This window comes from Castanea sativa, chromosome 7 (genome assembly GCF_040712315.1).
Source record: "Castanea sativa cultivar Marrone di Chiusa Pesio chromosome 7, ASM4071231v1".
NCBI lineage: Eukaryota > Viridiplantae > Streptophyta > Magnoliopsida > Fagales > Fagaceae > Castanea > Castanea sativa.
In genome coordinates this window covers 38,552,123-38,571,383 of record NC_134019.1, presented here as the reverse complement: position 1 = coordinate 38,571,383, position 19,261 = coordinate 38,552,123, and the positions used below count along the sequence as shown (strand labels likewise).

At 34.3% G+C, this 19,261-nt stretch overlaps 1 protein-coding gene across 1 annotated transcript; it reads left to right on the top strand.

The window, feature by feature from the left end:
- Positions 1-9,564: 9,564 nt before the first annotated feature.
- LOC142644421 (uncharacterized protein At4g02000-like) lies at positions 9,565-10,248 on the top strand. Its single transcript, XM_075819041.1, has one exon. It carries the CDS (start codon positions 9,565-9,567, stop codon positions 10,246-10,248), a length of 684 nt encoding a protein of 227 aa, XP_075675156.1.
- Positions 10,249-19,261: the final 9,013 nt, after the last annotated feature.

Sequence of the window (19,261 nt, the reverse complement as noted above, 5' to 3'; positions counted from 1 at the left end):
AATATTTTAGTGGGAGTTAGAGTTGCATTTTTACCGGATTGTCCTTTAGTTTTGTATATACTTAAATATAGGACTGAAGGGACATTTTTTAACTAAAAAATGAGGAATTCAAACAGGGAAAGCCCCTTAAATTGTAGTATAAATAAGTAAAAAAATAATGTTAATGATGATTAAAATAAGAACTAGTAAAAACTTGCCATTGTGAAATTTTGTGAACATTGCTCTTAGATAAAACCAAACTCGTGCAATGAAAGATCCCAAATTATTTTTTTAGTAGGTTTATCTTTTATCACTTGTTTTGGTAATAATTTATGTCAAATTGGGACCACAGTTCACTACATGAGTGAATTCAGACCACACTGATAGCAGGACAGTTAGTTACATCCACAATATTGCTAAAAGAGGTTGTTATTGATATTTAGTTATTTACTACTGGATCATTCAATCGTGTATTATCATTATATTAAATTTTATTTATTTGTTTTGATTCCTTGAATATTGAGGGAAATTGTCCTTAATCGATCGGTTAGGAAGTCTTTGAATAGGAGTTGGTAAGTATTGTGCTTACTTTTATTTGTTCTTAGATTAATTAGTTGTTTCTTTTAATTTGGAGTTTGTAATTTATTGCACAATAGGATCAATGAGAAAATTATAACAGGTCGTTAGTCTTTTGAGAGGTTCGATTTTTTTTTTTTTTTGAATTAATACCAAAACATTTTACCGTGTATGATTTATTGTGAACATAATATTTGATATTTCTCAATCATTAAATGCCCAACAACCCCAAGTCATCCACCTAGCAGAAGTCTCTCTCTTCCGCATCTAGATAGAGAGAGAGTTTAGAGTATAGACATGCAAATAAATTGACAAAAAAGCTCACACTAGTTGATGTGATAAATTATTAGTAGTAAGTAAAAAAACAATGTTAATAGTAATTAAGATAAATAAAAAATAAAAAATAAAGGTAAAAACTTACCAATTCAACTATCAAAAAAAAAAAAAAATACTGTAAAATTTTGTGTGTTTGTAAAACTACTCTTTAGATAAAACCAAACTAGTGTAATGAAAAATCTTAGTTAGCATTTTAGTAGGCTTATCGTCTATCACTGGTCTTGGTTATATGTTCAAAATATCTACGATGCAACATATCTCAGAAGTTTTAAGTACGAATGACAAATTGGGTCCACACGCCGCTAGATGAATAAATTCATCAGACCCCATTGATAGAATTTCTCGTCGTCCGTATGCATGCATGACCTACTCCATTAGAGCATTCCCATTAAGATGCTAAAAGTACCCTATGCTAAATTTTAGCACCAATTCACTAAAAAACTAACTCCATCAAACATTTCAAATCTCAAAATTTTTGAGATTCTGCTACAGTGAGATTGTATCAATACAACCTCATTGTAGCACAAATCCTAAACCAACAATTATTTTTTTATTGTAATGGTAACTATGTATAGATTTTTTATTTATTTTTCCCTTCTTTCTTCTCTCTCCTCTCACTTTCCTCTTCTCTCTTTCCCGTAGCTTCTCTGTTTCTCTCTATCTCGCGGTTTGAGCTCCTCCCCTTCAAGATTCGTCGATCAAAACTTCAAAGCCCAAACGCCTTCGGAGTGTTGCCGCCAATATGGAGGTAGAGTTTGATAGTGGGGTGATTTGATTTTGTGGGTTGTAAATTTGTGATTTTGTTTTGTGATCGGCGTGGGTTTGATTGTGGGTTTGTGATTCCGGATTGTGATCGGCGTGGGCGTGGGTCTTTGGGTTGTGGGTTTGTGATTTCGGACTGTGATCGTCGTGGGCATGGGTCTCTAGGTCGTGGGTTTGTGACTACGGATTGTGATCGGCGCGGGTCTCTAGGTTGTGGGTTTGGGTCGTAGTGGGTTGTGGTGCAGTGGATCGATGTAATGGGTTTGCTTTTGTGGAGGTTTGCTGTGGTGGGTTTGTGTGTGTGTGTGAGAGAGAGTTTTGCTTGCCGGCATGATGGGTTTGCCTCTCTATCTTTCTTCTTTCTTCTCGCTGATTTGGGTTTTGTAATTGTGATGGTGGTTGATTTGTAATTTGGAAGAGGAAGGTAGTGGCTGGGTCGTTTTTTTCTTTTATTTTTTCGTGTGGTGGATTTTGGTTGTCACAATGGAGGTTGATGCTGGTAGTGCTGCGGCGGAGGTGGCTATGATGGTTGCTATTGGATTTTGTGGAGGTTGTTTTTATATTATTTTAAAGTATTGTATATATTATTTTAAATGAAGTGGTAAAAAAATAAAACTTTTGATGTATAATGTATTGTAAAATAAAGTCTTAAAATTAATAAAGTAGGTTTTTAAGATGCTAAATGCTAAATTTTTTAAAACTTTTGATAAGAATGCTCTTACGTCCACAATATTTTCACCAGAGGTTATTTTATCATTATATTATATTTTATTTATTGGTTTTGAATTTTTGAATAATGAAAGAAATTCTCCGTATTATCTAGGAAGTCTTTGAATTAGGGGTGTGCATGGGTTGGGTTGAGAGAATTTTTTGACCCAACCCATCATGGTGGGTCAAAAAAAATTCGACCCAACCCAACCCACATGAGTCGGGTTGAACTTATGGGTTGGACATTTTTTTAATATTATTATTAAATTGAACCCATATTTTTTTATTAATTATATAATATAATTAAATATATATTAAAGAAAGTTGTAAGGACACAATTCAAGTTCCCAAACCACGACTAGGAGGAAAATGGGCTTGAAAGGCCTTTCTTCACAATGAATTTGTAGAGGATGGGTTTATAATTTAGATTTCAAGGATGGCTTTAGACAATCACAAAAAGAACGGGCTTTGGGCCCAATGGAACAGAACAAAGAATCGTTTGCAAAGAGTAAGATTGAGAATTCCTCCTCGGACTGATTCCGAGGATAATTTCTAATAGTATTTCTCAAGTGTGGATACAAATATTGATTATCATACACTTTTCCTTTCTCAAAAAGCCTCTCCTTTCTTCGTATGCCTTCCCTCCTATTTATACTCCTCCTCTTCTCTTCATCATCTTCCACTTTATGGCCGCGACCCTCATTTTTGGATACTTGTCCCATCCATTCTTCCCTAAAGCCCGCTGGGTTTTGGGACCAAGTTCCAAGCTCTATACTCAGGTCCCATCCTTCCATCTATATTGTCAGCGTATCAATTACAGGGTCTTTAATATATGGGCGGTGGTAGCAGCTTTACTTTAGACATTCCACCGCTCTTTCTACTGTCCTCCACGTATACTGTATATCCTCGGCCTAACATTCCGAGGACAAATCTACTCCTCGGACGGTAAGGGACACTTAAATACTCCACGATTATTTTGATGTTTTCGGATTTGGGTTTCTAGCCCAAAAGACCTTGTTGGGCCGTCCATTATAAATTACTGGGCCCAATACCCCTACAAAAGTAATAGGCTTTTATAATATATATGTTTGTAGGAATTGATGAAGTGCTCTACAGCTAGGTTTTAACTTTAAAATTTTTTTTATTAAATATATAATATATTTTAAATATATATTAAAATATGGGTAGGTTGAGTCGGGTTTGATGGGTTTGTAATTTTATGACCCAAACCCAACCTGACCAGCTACAAAAAAAAAAATTATAACCCAACCCAACCCACCAAGTCTTAAAAACCGACCAAACCCGACGGGTTGAGTTGGGTCGGGTCGAATTTGACGGGTTGGTGGGTTTTCTGCACACCCCTACTTTGAATGGAAGTTGATATGCATTGTGCTTACTTTTATTTGTTGCTAAGATTAATTAGTTTTTTTTTTTTTTAGAAAAGAAAAAATTATTAAAACAAAACAGAAGACCTACAAAGAAGCAGAACTGCTTGCCACAATCCTGATAATAGTCTCCAACGTTTTGCACAATAGGATCAATGAGAAAATTATAACAAACATTAGTCTTTTGGGAGGTCCCATTTTGTCCTCAAATTAAAACAACACCGTTGCTTTGGGCCTTTGACCAAGGAAGTTAGACGACGTAACACATCTCTTTTGGCAAAAGTTTGTAGTTGCACGATTATACTCCCTTTAAGAACATGGTGCTTTAAGAATCGTGTGCTTTACACTTGGCTCCTTTAACACTTGGGCAAGACCGACCAAAACAAAAAGGCACACCTTTGAGAAAAGCTTGTAAACTTTAATTTATACTTATATACACAGTTTTATATTTTATTTTTTTAACAAAAAGAGTAAGCCTTTTTTTCATTATTATTTAGTAGATACTAGATAGTGTGATATGTCACTATTATTTAGAGAAATGATATGTTCAAAATATTTTCACAACATTTTTATAACAAATTTTAAATGACAGGTTGTTACTGGTTATTATTATTAGAGCAAAAAAGTAATCTCAGTGTTAGGTTCAAATTTAAACTAATAACAACTAACCACCTATCATTTGTTATGAAAATGTTATAAAAATGTTGTGAATATAGCATTTCTATTATTCAATGACAAATTTCCTTAAATTGGTTTTAGCTCTTAAATTTTCTAAAGGGTTAAGCCTTTAAAGCATGTAGCACTTAATAGTCTAATAGCGAGTTTTCCCATGGAAAGTGAACCACCGGTGATCTGATAAGGATTATCATGGTGGCTACTCGCTAATAACTTAGTGAGGTCTACCAGACTACCACTACTACTCTCTCTTTCCTTGTACATGTCTACCATATCTTTCTTTGTTTTTCTTTTTCTTTCTAAGTCTTTGTTCCTCCTCTCTAATTTCTTGTGCCACTTTCAAATTGGATCTATTATCTCCCCCACCCTACTTTTAAATTTTTTTTTTTTTTATTATCTCTATGTAGTTTCATCTAGAGCTTCGTTTTTATTTTTTCTACTAGGTAATATTTGAAAACAAACTTTGAATTAGAATAGTAATTGAAATTTAATTGTAATTGTGTTGTTGTTCTTGAGTTTCAGTTTGTAAAGTGGATTAGTTTTAATGGGCAAATAGATCTAACGGAGATTACTAGTTTAGAGAGTGTTGGTGCCCCTCCAAAGCCATAGTTTGTGGTAGTTCTTAACTTTGTGAGACTTACTCTCTCATTCAAGAAGAATAAAAGAGATTAAAATTACAATCAAATTGATGATATGGCAGTAATTATCTGAAGCTTATAATTGCTGCTCTTGATGTTAATATTTTTGCTTGAACATTTTATGAAAATGGATGAGGAAAGTGATAGAGGAAAAGTGAATTACATTGAAATAAAGAGAGACAAAAAGTAATTAATTAGGAGAGAGTTAATTAGGATATTATTAATTAGGCAAGTATTTAATGATGATATGAAAAAATTGTGTTTTCTTTTTTACTGTTAGATCTTTTAGAAATCTATGACTTAAAAAATGTGTAACTTTTGTAGAGTTACACCAGGTATAACTTGAACCCATCTCTTTTATAAAATAATTAAACATGAATAGGTACTTAATTGTGATATTAGTGATAATAGATGACATAACCAATACAAAAACATAATAAAATATTTTATTTTTGAGAGACAAAAACACAATTAAATATGAAAGGTCAAAATGAAAAATTTTAAAACATAAATAGTCAAAATGAAAACAACCTCAAACTTTAAAGACCAAAAGTGCACTTATTTCTAAAAAAATATATAGAGAAATGTTATGTCACAATATTTTCACAACACATTCAAAACATATCCTAAATGACAGGTTTATTAAACTTGTTATTACTTGATGATGCTGAAAAATCACCAATAAGCTGCACACACTCTACAAAACAAAAAGAGAAGACCTACACCTACAACACCTACAAAACAAAAAGAGAAGACCTAGCAGAGAGCACCGGTGTGATGCTGGCCAAAAACCCTCCGAATGTCAAGTTAGAGCTTTTTCACAACTCTAGAGTGCCAGAGTTAAGTTAATAATGCATACCTTAATTTATGAGGGTTTGGAGGTTTTTATAGTAGTATAAGGCCGAATTTAATGTCTTGTTCACCAAGTTCTTTCCTTCTAGAGTTCCTTTCCTTATAGGAGAATTCTTGATCAACAATGCAGATCGTAGGACTTTGTATGATCTAGAATTCTATTCATAATAGGACTCTTAGTGTTAGTTGTGGGCCGCACGTATGCCTCACTTAAGAATCCTTGGATATTACTTAACATTCTAGAAACGTCAAGTAATACTTAATCCGTCGCCTTTTATCCCGTCGACCTAGTACCGTCACCTTTATATCATTTGATTCCGTCATTCTTAATTTCTCCTCTTCATTACTGGTGGGCAAAATAATAATTTCAGTGATGATGTTCAAATTAAAATGAGATGGGTAAAATTTAGTCTAGAGTCTAGTTGTATTGGACTTGTTGGGATGGTGACATATGTCCACTTTTGATCACATGTCATTATCTTAACGCGTCGAACACACTGAATACACGGGACTACCCAAGTCCCATATCTTGACCCATTTCAAATTCAAGTATGATTAAAACACTATCTTAATTATTATTTTTTTAAGAAGGAAAAAACACTTTCTTAATATTAAATTGTAAAAAATAAACGAAAAATCCCCCCACCAAACCACACCATGCTTTTTTGGTAAACAAACACCACACCGTGCTTTTTTGGTAAACAAACCGTTGAGCACGTTCAAACTAATTATTCACTGTGGCTTCACGGCTGCTCTGCAATGCAGACGAAAGTGGACCAGCACTACAGTCATTTGTGTTTTTTTTTTTTTGGTAATTACATTACAGTCCTTTGGTTTTGGCTAAGTAGAATTTTAGGCCAGCGTCAACCGATCTCAATGAAAACCAAGTCCAGTGATTCATACGCGAAATGCACAGTGGTATATAAAGGTTCTACTTTATTGATGCCAACTCTAAATATTGCACCCAAAAACACTCTAAATATTGCACCATAAGCTTTCTCAAGTTTAGTAGGAAGTTTTATTTTAATGATTTTTTTTTTGAAGGGTAAAGAGTAAAGTGTGTATAAGGTTTCTATTATTTGGTTTTTGAGTACCTTTTTCAAAATGTACACAAATATTACAGAAAGTTAACACATAATAACCACCTTAAATTTATGTGCACAACTAATAATCACTGATCACCATATTAAAAAAAAAAAAGACATACATTACATCACTTTTTAACTATGCATCAACCACTGCATCACAATTTCCATGCTCTAGCAGGGAGACAGATAGTCCAGTGTATTGATCTTTTGGCTAATTAAGAAGTTAAACAGCAGGAGCGAAAATTTCTTACTATATTATGTCTCATCAATTTAAGGGTGTTTGCTGGTGCGATGCATTTTTTTGATTATTTTTAACACTGCATTTTGTGGTGTGATTTGGTCAAACCATTACTACACCGCACTTCAATTTTACAATAACACGTGCAGTTTGGTACAGTGTACAAGGTGTGATACTGTGGTTTGGTTAATTTTGAACTAGTATATTAATATATTTTCAAGATGACATTACTAATTACTAGTTTACTATTAATAAATAGCATGTAACCCATGCAAATACATGAATGTATTTAAAATTAAATACAATTTTATTATAAAAATATAAATAATTAGTCAAATTATTAAAAAAATATCATTACATGCATACGAACGGATATATTTAAAATTAAACACAATTTTTATTATAAAATATAAATAATTAGTCATATTTTTTTTTTAAAAGTACACGAACTTAGTCACATATTAAAATTCTTAAATAAATTTAATACTACTTATAATCATTTTTTTTCTTCTAATTTTTGATAAGATAAAATGTGTGGTGATTTTTATTGAGTATATGTGATTGATTTAAAAAAAAAAAAAATATTCAATAGTTCATTAATATTAGATTTTTAGTCTTTTGCACTTATTAACTGACTTGGCACAAAGATTAAAAAACTTAAGTGAATACATGACAAAAACTTAAGTGGATAATTATGGTGTGGTTCTCACATAAATTTAGACACATGGCGCAAAATTGTATTCTAATTTCAAATTCTAATTGAACTTTCTCTAAATTTTACTTATATATATATATATACACACACACACACTACGATAATATTGACAGTAAGTTTTTTTTTTTTAAACTTATGTAACAAGAAAAGTAACACAAATATATATACAAGACCAAAAAAAATTCATGACAGATTGAAAGTAAACTAAAAGTACCACAGATATATACAAAACAAGATAATAATAATAATAATAATAATAATAATAATAATAATAATAATATGCAGTTTTATGTGGTTTTCTTATCATAAAATTGCACACTGCACCGCACAGTACAGTGCAATGCGGTGTGATTCATTGCCACTTGAGGTGCAGTGCAGTTATTTCATTTTGCTAGCGATTTTGGTTGGTGTGGGTACTGTCGTATAATTTGAGTGGTTTGGTGAACACCTCTACTTATCATCATTTTCTTCTTCTTTTTACAATAGAATTCAACCTATAACGTTCGTTTCATACTGATTGCTCTTTATCATTAACTCAAACCAGCAATTAATCTTCTTTTTTTGTGTTGACATGATTTTAACCATAGATTTCTTTATTGGATGATTTTTGTGTGTGTGGGGATATAGGGAGATGATATGGACTAGGGCTACTACTTCACGTGTAACTTAATCTATTGAACTTTTATTTTTGTTTTCTTTTGTCCTTCTACTTAATAACATATATAATAAATAAATCCCTTCGATGGAAAATAAATAAATAAATAAAGTTCACCACTTTAGGCCATGTGAATTGTATGTATGTACATATTGATTCCTCAAGATCCACAACTCAACAATAGCGACAACTTTTGTGATATAGTAAACGCCTTAATTTTGTAGAATCTGTGCCCATCTCATTGGGACAGGTCCATTCAATAAGAAATTCCAAGATATCAAATCACATGTGAAGAAACTTATTGTTTGCTAAAAAATTCCAAGATATATTCACATTGTCTCACATGCGAAGATTTATGCCGACTACCTTGCTAGGGTAGCCTGCTGAATCACGTGCCTGTGCCTAGTGCCTTTCGGGCTCCATGCATGAAAAAAGCATCAAGAAGTGATGGGCCTTAATCCAATGATCCCCTGTTATTGCTTTCAAACCATGTATATGGACTTATATGGTGTTATGGACTACCTAGGAGTCTAGGACTAGGAAGGTAAAAGCCCATAAAATTTTCTCCTTTCTTTTGGGTTGTGCCGAGAAGGGAGAGCTTAAGTCTACAAAAAGGAGCCTAGGAATTCATAAAAATAATTGCTATTTTTTTGTGGTTATTTCCATGATTTGCACATAATTAAGATCCTTTATAATAATGTTGGGAAAAAAATAAAATAAAAGAGAGCAAAGCCCACCCTTCTAACTCAGTCATCCATTCTTTTGGTAAGTTTCTTCCTTTTCTACGTTGATAACGACAAATGGTTTCTTTGTCGTTAGTGAAAGTTTTTCTTTGAACTTCTCCTAGGCTGTAGAATATTCTATCTCTACTTGTAGGTGTCTTTGTCCCTTAGGATAACTAGTTTATCCTTAAGGTTTGTGGGTTTTTCTTTCAGGGGTTTGGGAAACAGTGTAGTCATGGACGAACTTACAAACCATCGTAATGGTTTGACGATTTCAGACAAAGAAGGGCCAACCTTCAATCTTAAGGAGGAGATGGCAACGCCAAAATTCATCATTGTTGGCAAATTCCACACAATATGGGCTCTGAATATGGAAGCTATTGCTTCAACATTTAAGCCATTATGGAGATCAAAAAATGGTTTTAAAGTTAAAAATATGGGCAACCACATAGTCCTCTTCACGTTCAATAATAAGCTAAAAGTGGACTCCATTCTTTCAAATGAACCTTGGAGCTTTGACAAACACCTTATGGTGTTGCAACGCTATGACAAGGATACACCAATTGAGGACTTGACTTTCAATCATACATCCTTTTGGATGCAGGTACATGACATTCCAGTGAGATTCATGAATCAAAAGGTGGCAAAAGGGATTTGTAGTACTGTTGGCACGATCATTCGGAAACCTAATACGGAGGTTGATGGAGGAAGTTTTATGAGGGTAAGAGTCAGCTTGGATGTCACCCATCCACTAAGTCGAGGAAGAATGGTGTCCATAGGACAAGGCAAAGAACAATGGGTCTCGTTTAAATATGAGCGCCTACCCAATATTTGCTACTGGTGCTACTGTCTCAACCATGATGATAGGGACTGTGAAGTTTGGTTTGACAATGAAGGCTCCCTTAAAGTTGAAGAATAGCAATTTAGTCCTTGGCTACGTGCAGCACTAGCTAGTTGAGCACAAAAACATGTAGTCTCTATTCCAGGTTTCTCTAAGAAAATGAAAGCAAGCACTTCCACTCACAGGGCTCTGATTCCTCTAAGGCAAGTTCAGGTAGTTTCCATGATGGTTCCTCCACCTCCAATGGCATCGCCTGACGTGGAACAAAATCAAGTGGAGCATTTAATGGATCAATTATTGGGATTGGTTACAGTTGGCCCAAATAATTCTTCTCGAGTTTTTGCGTAGCAACTTGATAACGCAGAGCCGTTGGTGAATCAACTTGAGGAAGAGGATCGTGACTTAAAGAATTTTGAATTGCCACTTAATAAGGCACAGTCTGACACCCTACCAACAATAATTCTGAATTTAAATCCTCCTCAAAAGGTATCCATTCCTATTATTACTCCAAAAGAACCATTTCACAATGATTCTTTGCTTTCTAAGCTCGTTGAAATTGATGAGGGTCTATCAAAATTAAAAGCCATGTCAACCACAATCAATGACCCGTTGAATGCTGAAATTTCAATGAATGTGCAATCAGACCACACAATTAATGAGGATGATAAGGAAACGGCTAGGGTTTGCCAAGGCCAAGTGTCCAAAACTCATGCAACCCTACGTGCAGTCACAACTGGAAAACAGAAAACACAATTTTCACAACAACAAGAAACATGGAAACATCTGAACAATGCAGGTGTAACAAGTACTAATAGAATTGCAAGCACAGTAGATTCGATGCTATTAACCAAAAGAGTTTATTAGGAGCTCTCCTATCCCAATGGTTTACCAAGCAAAAAACGTGTGGTTTCTGTTGAGATTAATTCTATTGCTTTGGCGGAGGCTGATGCTCAGTCCCACCCATCACAATGAGTCTCTTAGTTTGGAACTGTCATGGACTTGAGAACTTACGTATAGTGAGGGAGCTCAGAAATTACATCTGAGCAAAAGATCCTCCTGTTGTGTTTTTAGCTGAGACTTGGACAGATGATACTAGGCTAGATCAAGTGTTACATAATTTTGATTTCAAGAATAAATGGTCAGTTCCTACTGGCAATAGAGGCGGTGGTTTGATTTTGTTGTAGAAGGAAGATATTCGAATCACAAGGGAAGACTCGTCAAAGTATTTCATTGATGTACTTGTTGAGAAGAATACCCCTCAGGAATGGCGCTTCACAGGTTTTTATGGTGAACCAACTATAATTAGAAGGCATGAGGCGGGGACCAAGCTTTGAAACCTAAATGGTAAGCCATACATTCCTTGGATGTGTGCTGGGGATTTTAACAAAATCAGAAGGCAAGAAGAGAAAGTGGAAGGAGCAATCCGTGCACACAGTCAAATGCAAGCCTTCAATGATGTTCTTGATGAATGCAGTTTTATGGATTTGGGCTTCATTGACCAAAAATTCACATGGAGCAAACATTATACCGATGGACACTCGATTAAAGAGAGACTCGACCGTGGACTAGCTACCAACCCGTGGTTCATGAGATACCCTAGCACTCGAGTTCATCATCTACCTTGTTTTTCATTTGATCATTGCCCTTTGCCTATCAACCCAACAGGTATTGAAATTTCATCCTATAAAAAACCTTTCTGGTTTGAGGAGATGTGGTTGTCAAATAGTCGAGGTGGAGAGGTGATTGAAGTAACTTGGAGATCATGTGTTGGACTCAGATAGGGAAATCCTTAGAAAGATAGACAAGTGTGGCAAAGATTTATCATGATGGAATTATAATGTCTTTGGTAATGTAAGAAGAGAATTAAAAAGAAAAAAGAAAAAGAAAAAAAGAGGGACATGCTAGTTGAAGAGGAAGCCATGGCATTGAGGACAAGCAGCAATATCTACATCAAAGAATTGAAAAGTGAGATCAATAATTTGCTAGACTGAGAAACTAGGATGTGGAATCAACGCTCTCGTATTCTTTGGCTGAAAAATGGAGATGGAAACACAAAGTTTTTTCATAGTCAGGTCTCCCACCAGTATCAAAAAAATGTGATTATGGGAATAAATGACAACCAGGGAGTTTGGAAGGAGGAGCCGAATGATATAGCAAATGTTCTCATCAAATTTTATAGTGAACTTTTCACTATCTCAAATCCGATCCTACACCAAGAAGTTCTAGACCAAATTACTCAAGTGATCTCAGATGACATGAACCAAGAATTGATGTGCAAATTTGAGGAATGGGAAGTAGCACAAACCTTGAAACAAATGGCACCACTAAAGGCTCCCGGACCAGATGGAATGCCCCCTTTGTTCTTTTAGCATTTCTGGCCTATGATTGAGGGTGATGTTACACACTCAGTGCTATCTTGGTTGAATTCAGGTACACTCCCACACCTACTGAATCATACCTTCATTACTCTTATCCCAAAAAAGAAAAACCCAAGTTTAATGTTAGAATATCGCCTTGTTAGTTTATGCAATGTACTTTACAAATTTTTTGCAAAAGTCCTTGCTAATAGGCTAAAAAAATTCCTCAATTCTGTCATTACTGAGCACCAATTGACTTTTGCCAAAGGCCGCCTCATTTCGGATAATATCCTTATTACCTTTTAAACACTACATTACATGAAAAATTATAATTCTAGTTCAATTGGTTTTATGGCTTTGAAGCTTGACATGAGAAAAGCCTATGATAAGGTTGAATGGGTGTTTTTAGAAAATTTGATGAGAAAAATGGGGTTTTACGAACTGTGGATTGGACTTATTATGGTGTGTGTGAAAACAATCACCTACTCAATACTAGTGAACAGGGAACCAAAGGGTTTGATCCACCCCTCAAGGGGCCTTAGACAAGAGATCCTCTCTCTCCTTTTCTCTTTTAACTATGCACTGAGGGCCTTCATAGCCTAATTAAAAAGGAAGCAAGCAATGGTGACATCCATGGATTCAGACTGTGCAAAAGAGATCCCAAACTAACCCATTTGTTTTTTTGCAGATGATAGATAACCTTCTTTTTTGTAGGGCCAATTGCACAAAATGTAGTAAGGTGATGGACCGTCTATCATTTTATGAAGAAGTTTTAGGCCAAAAAATAAATAGGGAGAAGACGGCTTTATTCTTTAGTAAATCAGTTACTAAATCAAACAAACAAATCATCAAAGGGATTTTGGGGGTTCGTGAAATCCACCACTATGAAAAATACTTGGGGTTACCATCTTTGACGGAAAAGGGAAACAAAAACAAGTTTTAATTATCTTAAAGAGAGAGTATGGAGGAAGTTGCAAAGGTGGGAAGGAAAAATCATTTCCCAAGCTGGAAGAAAGGTGCCTATGAAGGCAATTATCCAAGTCATTCCAACGTATGCAATGCGGTGCTTTAAATTACCGTTAGGGTTGTGTAATGAAATTAAGGTGTTGGTTAGGAAGTTTTGGTGGGGACAACGAGAGGAAAAACGGAAGATTCATTGGCTAAAATGAGGTGAAATGAAAAAAGCCAAAAGTGAGGATGGTATGGGCTTCCGTGATTTAGCCTTGCACAACGACTCTCTCTTGGCCAAACAAGCTTGGCAGTTAATGCATGATAAAAGCTCACTATTTTACAAGGTCTTCAAACCACATTTCTTTCCAAATTGCACAATCATGAAGGCTACTGAATCAAGCCATGGATCATATGCTTGGAAAAGCATACTCCAAGGTCATGATGTCATTAAATGCGGAGCTTGTTGGAGAATAGGCAATTGGTAGAAAGTGAAGATTTGGCAACATTCATGGCTGCCAATCAAACACCCTTCCCGTGTATCATCACCTATTTTGGAGGGGTGGGATGAAACCACAGTTGAAGTACTGATCAATGAAGACATGCGGACATGGAATGAAGTTGTTATTGATGGTTTTTTTGTTCCTGAAGAAGCTGCCCTCATTAAAAAAATCCCGTTGTCTGACATTCAACAGAAGACAAATTGTTTTGGCCATGGACACAAAGTGGGCAATACTCCTACAAATTTGTATATCAATTCTTGAAGTATGAGGTTGATGAGGAAGGGGTAGAGGCAACACAGATTGAGGACAGAACTTCTAGCACAGCATCTAAGATTTCTGAGTTGCAAATAAGATAAAAAATTTCATGTGGTGAGCTTGTTGTGATTTCATTCCTACAAAAGCAAACCTGAGGCAGCAACACATCATGGACAACCTACTGTGCGAACAGTGCTTGAGCGATGAGGAAAGCAAATTACATGCACTATGGTCATGCAGCGAGCTCAGTTAAGTGTGGTCATCATTGGAGTGGAGTTTTTGCCAAAATACAAGACCCACAAACTTCAAGGAGCTCCTATATGCAGGGACGGAGCTAGGATTTTAAGTGAGGGGGGCGAGATATACTCAAACCCAAATGCTTAAAAAAATTGTTATAACCTAAACCTTTATATTGTAACTCTAGATTAACCCAATGAATAACCTTTTTTTTTTTTTTATCCAAGCAACTTATAAAATTATATATATATCTGTGTGTGTGTGTTTATCCCAAACTTTTTTAGGGAACTTCATTGAACACTTAAGTTGCAATTATCCTACGCTAATACTTTAAGATAAATTTCATAAATCATTTAGAATCCAGACAGAAACTTATAAAAAGAATCAAAATTTAATGAAAATTTGAATAAAGAAATTGTATTTTTTTGTAAAAGCATGGAAATATTGAACAAAAATTGAGTATGAAAATTCAAAACCAAGTTTCATATATTTTATATTTTGCTTTTTCTCATTGGGCCAAGGGGGGCCATTGCCCCCCTTGGTCCAAGCATAGCTACGTCCCTGCCTATATGGATACTCAAAAACCAAGGTAACCTAGAGCTATTTGCGATGATGAAGTGGGATATATGGCACTAGCAAAACCAAATTCGCCTCTATAAACCGTGCGGCTCATTGGACCTGATTGTAGTGCAGGCGAAAGAGAGGCTAGATGAATTCTTTGCTACACTACCAACTAAGCCACCAACTATGCTGAGAACAAGGGTGATATGGAAGCCACCTGATGCAAGCTGCTTCAAAATGAATCTTGATGAGGCAATTTTCAGGAATGAAGACGGAAGCGGCATAAGAGTTGTTATCCGAGACCATGTTATCTTAGACCACACAGGCTCCATCATCGCATCATTAGCTCAGCTCATTGCTCCAGCATTTCAACCAACAGAAATCGAAGCAATTGCAGCAGCTCAGGCTTTGGAGTTTGGGCAAGAAATAGGTATAAGTGGAGCAGTTCTTGAAGGCGATCCTGAGTTAATAATTGACTCCTTGAAGGCAGGTGGTCATACAATAGCTTCAGTGGAGCCACTAATTCAGGATGCCATTGTTTTTTCTAATTTCTACTCAAAATTGTTATACTCTCATTACAGAAGAGAAGACAATAGATTAGCACGTAGTCTTGCAAGATATTCTATTAATGTCTCTAACTATGTAGTTTGGACGAAGGAAGCCCCCAATCCATTACTCTCTGTTGTTCAACATGATTTAGCTAATTTGGCAAGCCAATTTCAATAAAGTTTCAAAGTTGTTTCTCAAAAAAAAAAAAAAAAAGATCCTTTATATAATTTTTAGGGTAATTTCGACTTAAAGTAATTAAAATCTTATTTCAAAATAAATGGATTGAATTATTATGTCATTAATAACAAAAATAAAATTTGTCATAGACATTCAAGTAAATGGAAGCAAAAGAGCATTCGCATTAAAGGTTGTTGTAACGGCGAAAAGCGAGAAATCAACTTTGTTGTCTTAAAAGATGAATTTACTGTTTGCTATCACAATTAATTTCTTTACAGATGGTAAGTCAAGTCTAAGTATAAGTGCCGTGGTCACCCCACAAGTATAAGTGCTTGTGAGATGTGGGGGGTAAAGGCCGGGGTCCAAGTCTCTAAGAGGGAGCTTCACACACATATACACTTAGATTAGGTTAGAGTACAAATTCTATATTGTATAAAAAAAAAAAATCTATTTTATGATATCTAATGCAAAGACTAAGAAGACTTATGTTATAGAATTGAATGAGAAGCGGTATTTATTTCATTAATTCACAGCTTGAAAATTGATTAAGAAAAAGCACAAGTATTGGTCCTCAAGTCTAGTTCGAGGATGGGGTTACAAAATGGATGAACTCTCTCTTTCTTATTTTTTGCCCTCGTTTTTCTTTTTTCCTCATCTGGATCTTCTTCTTGCTTTTATATCCAACTACAAGGTATCTGGATCCTACACTTGGAGGGTTGGGATCACACTCCTAGAACTTTTTTCCCATTCAGAACATACCAGCAAGCTTTATACTAAAATCTTAGCTTTGCCGCCACTATTTATGGTCACTTCCTCATTAATGTGGTCAAAGGGGTGGTTGTCTTGTATTTAAAGTAGAGGGGATGACTTCTATACCTTTTTTTCTTCATCATTCTCATATTCCGTGACAAGTCTGCTTTCTTTCATTTTTAATGGTTTAACCTTGTGTCCCTCATATAACTAGTGCTTGTCTCTTGAGGTTCGAGGTATGTCCTTGGAACCTTCATCAAGTGTGCTATCTCAATCTCTTTTCGAATCGTGAGATCACCGCCCTAGATCAATTGTCGAATTTTAGCTCTTCAGAAATAACCCGTTTACCAATTTTGGGATCCTCATCCCTCCACAGTTTGTATTATTGCAAAAAAGTTATTTTAACTTTCAAAACCTCAAAAAATAAAATTGTATTTAAAAATTTTTATTGTGTTATAGTAAACTGTTATATATAGTAGCTACTGTAGCAAATACTTAAAAAAAAAAAAAAAAAAAAAAAAAAAAAAAAAACTCATTCTCTATCACTCTTGCTCTTTCTCCTCTCTAATTGCCCTTTCTTGCTTGTTCCTCTCTCTCTCTCTCTCTCTCTATGGTTCGTGGTCCAATTTGATTTCAGTGATGCTTCGTGGGTCCGATTAGCTTATCAATTCACAAGATTTTACGCAATTCTATCACATTAATCTCAGTAAATTCCTATTATTACCTTTTACTTGATGAACATCTTACAATTTCAAAGAAAGGTAGTTGCTACGTAGATTGGGAACGATCCTAATTTTGTAAACAATTCAGAGTCAATCAATCATAGGTAGCTCAAAATTGGTCAGCAACAAAGGCAACGAATGACTTGCAGACAATAAATACTATACTAGTCTTCTCATTTTCTTTGGTGGCTTTTTTATTTTTGTTTGGGGCGGTTAAAATAGGGAAAAGTGGCTGATAGCAAAGGCAAACTTGAGAAGTATGTTTGAAAATTAGTTAAGGTTACGTTAGATTAAAACAATGAACCAATGGAAAGTGACACCGCGGCTGTTTTAGCGTACGAATTTTTTGGTGGGTTTATCATGTCACTTGTCAGCATAGCATATGTCCTATCACCTACGTTTGACTTGCTGTGGATCTTACTGTCTCCGATGATACTACTTGGAATTACAGTTGGGCACGTGGATATTGGATCGGAGCCCCACTTCTGAGGCAGTTAGATGGCGCGAGGAGAAGGTAGTTGGATTAAGTGTGCTACAAACGGCCAGTAAGCCAAGCCGCAAGCTGAAGCTGTGAGCTTCCTTCCGGTGAAGTCAATTCGGCTCATTTTTCATTTTATTTTGTTTGTTCATTAGCTTTTTCTCTTCAAAAAATAAGTAATTTCCAAACTGGTTCACCTCTTCGCTTTTTAAAGTGAAAAGTGAAATTATGATTTTAATACTTATAAAGTGTGTATAACTTATCAATAATATTATATCTACAAAAAAGACTTATTAATAATAATAATTTTAAAAAACCAAGAAGTATCATGTTTGGCTTATTTATGTATAATATAGATTCGCTTATTTGGTTACATCTTTATTACAGAAATTAGTTGTTACATTGGAATAACCACTTTTTAAATTGAGGAATAATTATTCTTTTTTTTTTTAACATCAACTATTCATTTTTTAAATGGTTAGAGCATTCTCATCAAAAGTGAGATAAATGCTAAAAACTAATTTTAACAACAAAACCAATAAAAAAACCCCTACATTAATGGTGCTAAATTTTAAATTTTTTAACACCTTGTTATGGTAAGATGTTATTATTAACACCCTACTATAGCAAGTTGCTACTTATTTTTTTATCCCCCTTCTCTCTCTCCCCTTAGATTTCACTTTTTGCTCTCTCTCAAAAAAGAATAAATAAATAATATTTTAATGAAGTGGTAAAAAAATAAAAAATTTTGATGTTAGGTGTATTATAAAGTGATGTGTTAAATGCTATAAAGTTAGTTATTTAAGTGTCAAACAATAAAATTTTTAAAACTCTTAATGAAAATGCTCTTATAATAGTTATTCTTTAGTGCATGTAATGAGTTTTATATTTAATATATTTTCAAAAATATAAATTTTCTTTATACATAATCTTTAACAATCTTTTAAAATGTAACAACCAATTTTATGAATAATAATAATTATTCTATTATAATATCTTATATTCCTAATAATAAGATTCCTAATGTAATTTACATTCAGATTATGGTTTTATATTAAAAAATCTTCATTATTTAGATTATGGAGAGGGAAATATAAAACCATTTATCAAGTTTATGTGAACAAATTATGTAAACGAATGTTTTATCAAGTTTGACAAAAATACCAACAATTAAAACCACCTTCCTCTAGTTACCAAATTATCAAAAAATAAGGAAGAATAAAAAACTCAAATTGATTAAATTTTTTTTATACAATTACAAACTGATAAACTAATAAAGTAAACAAATATAAATGGCGAAAGGCCTAAGAAACAATATTATAAGAAATGTTAAGGACGCATAATTTTCTATCAGTATAATATAAAATTACTTTCACATAAACTCATTATTAATATTATTCTTATTATAAATTAATTATAATATATATACTACCTCAATAATTGTTATTAAAAAAAAATCATAAAATATTAGACTCAAGCCGCGGTCAGAGCCAAACCCAAGCCGCGCGTCAAACTTTCGTACCGCTCCTTCTTTTTCAAATTTTTATTCCTGAG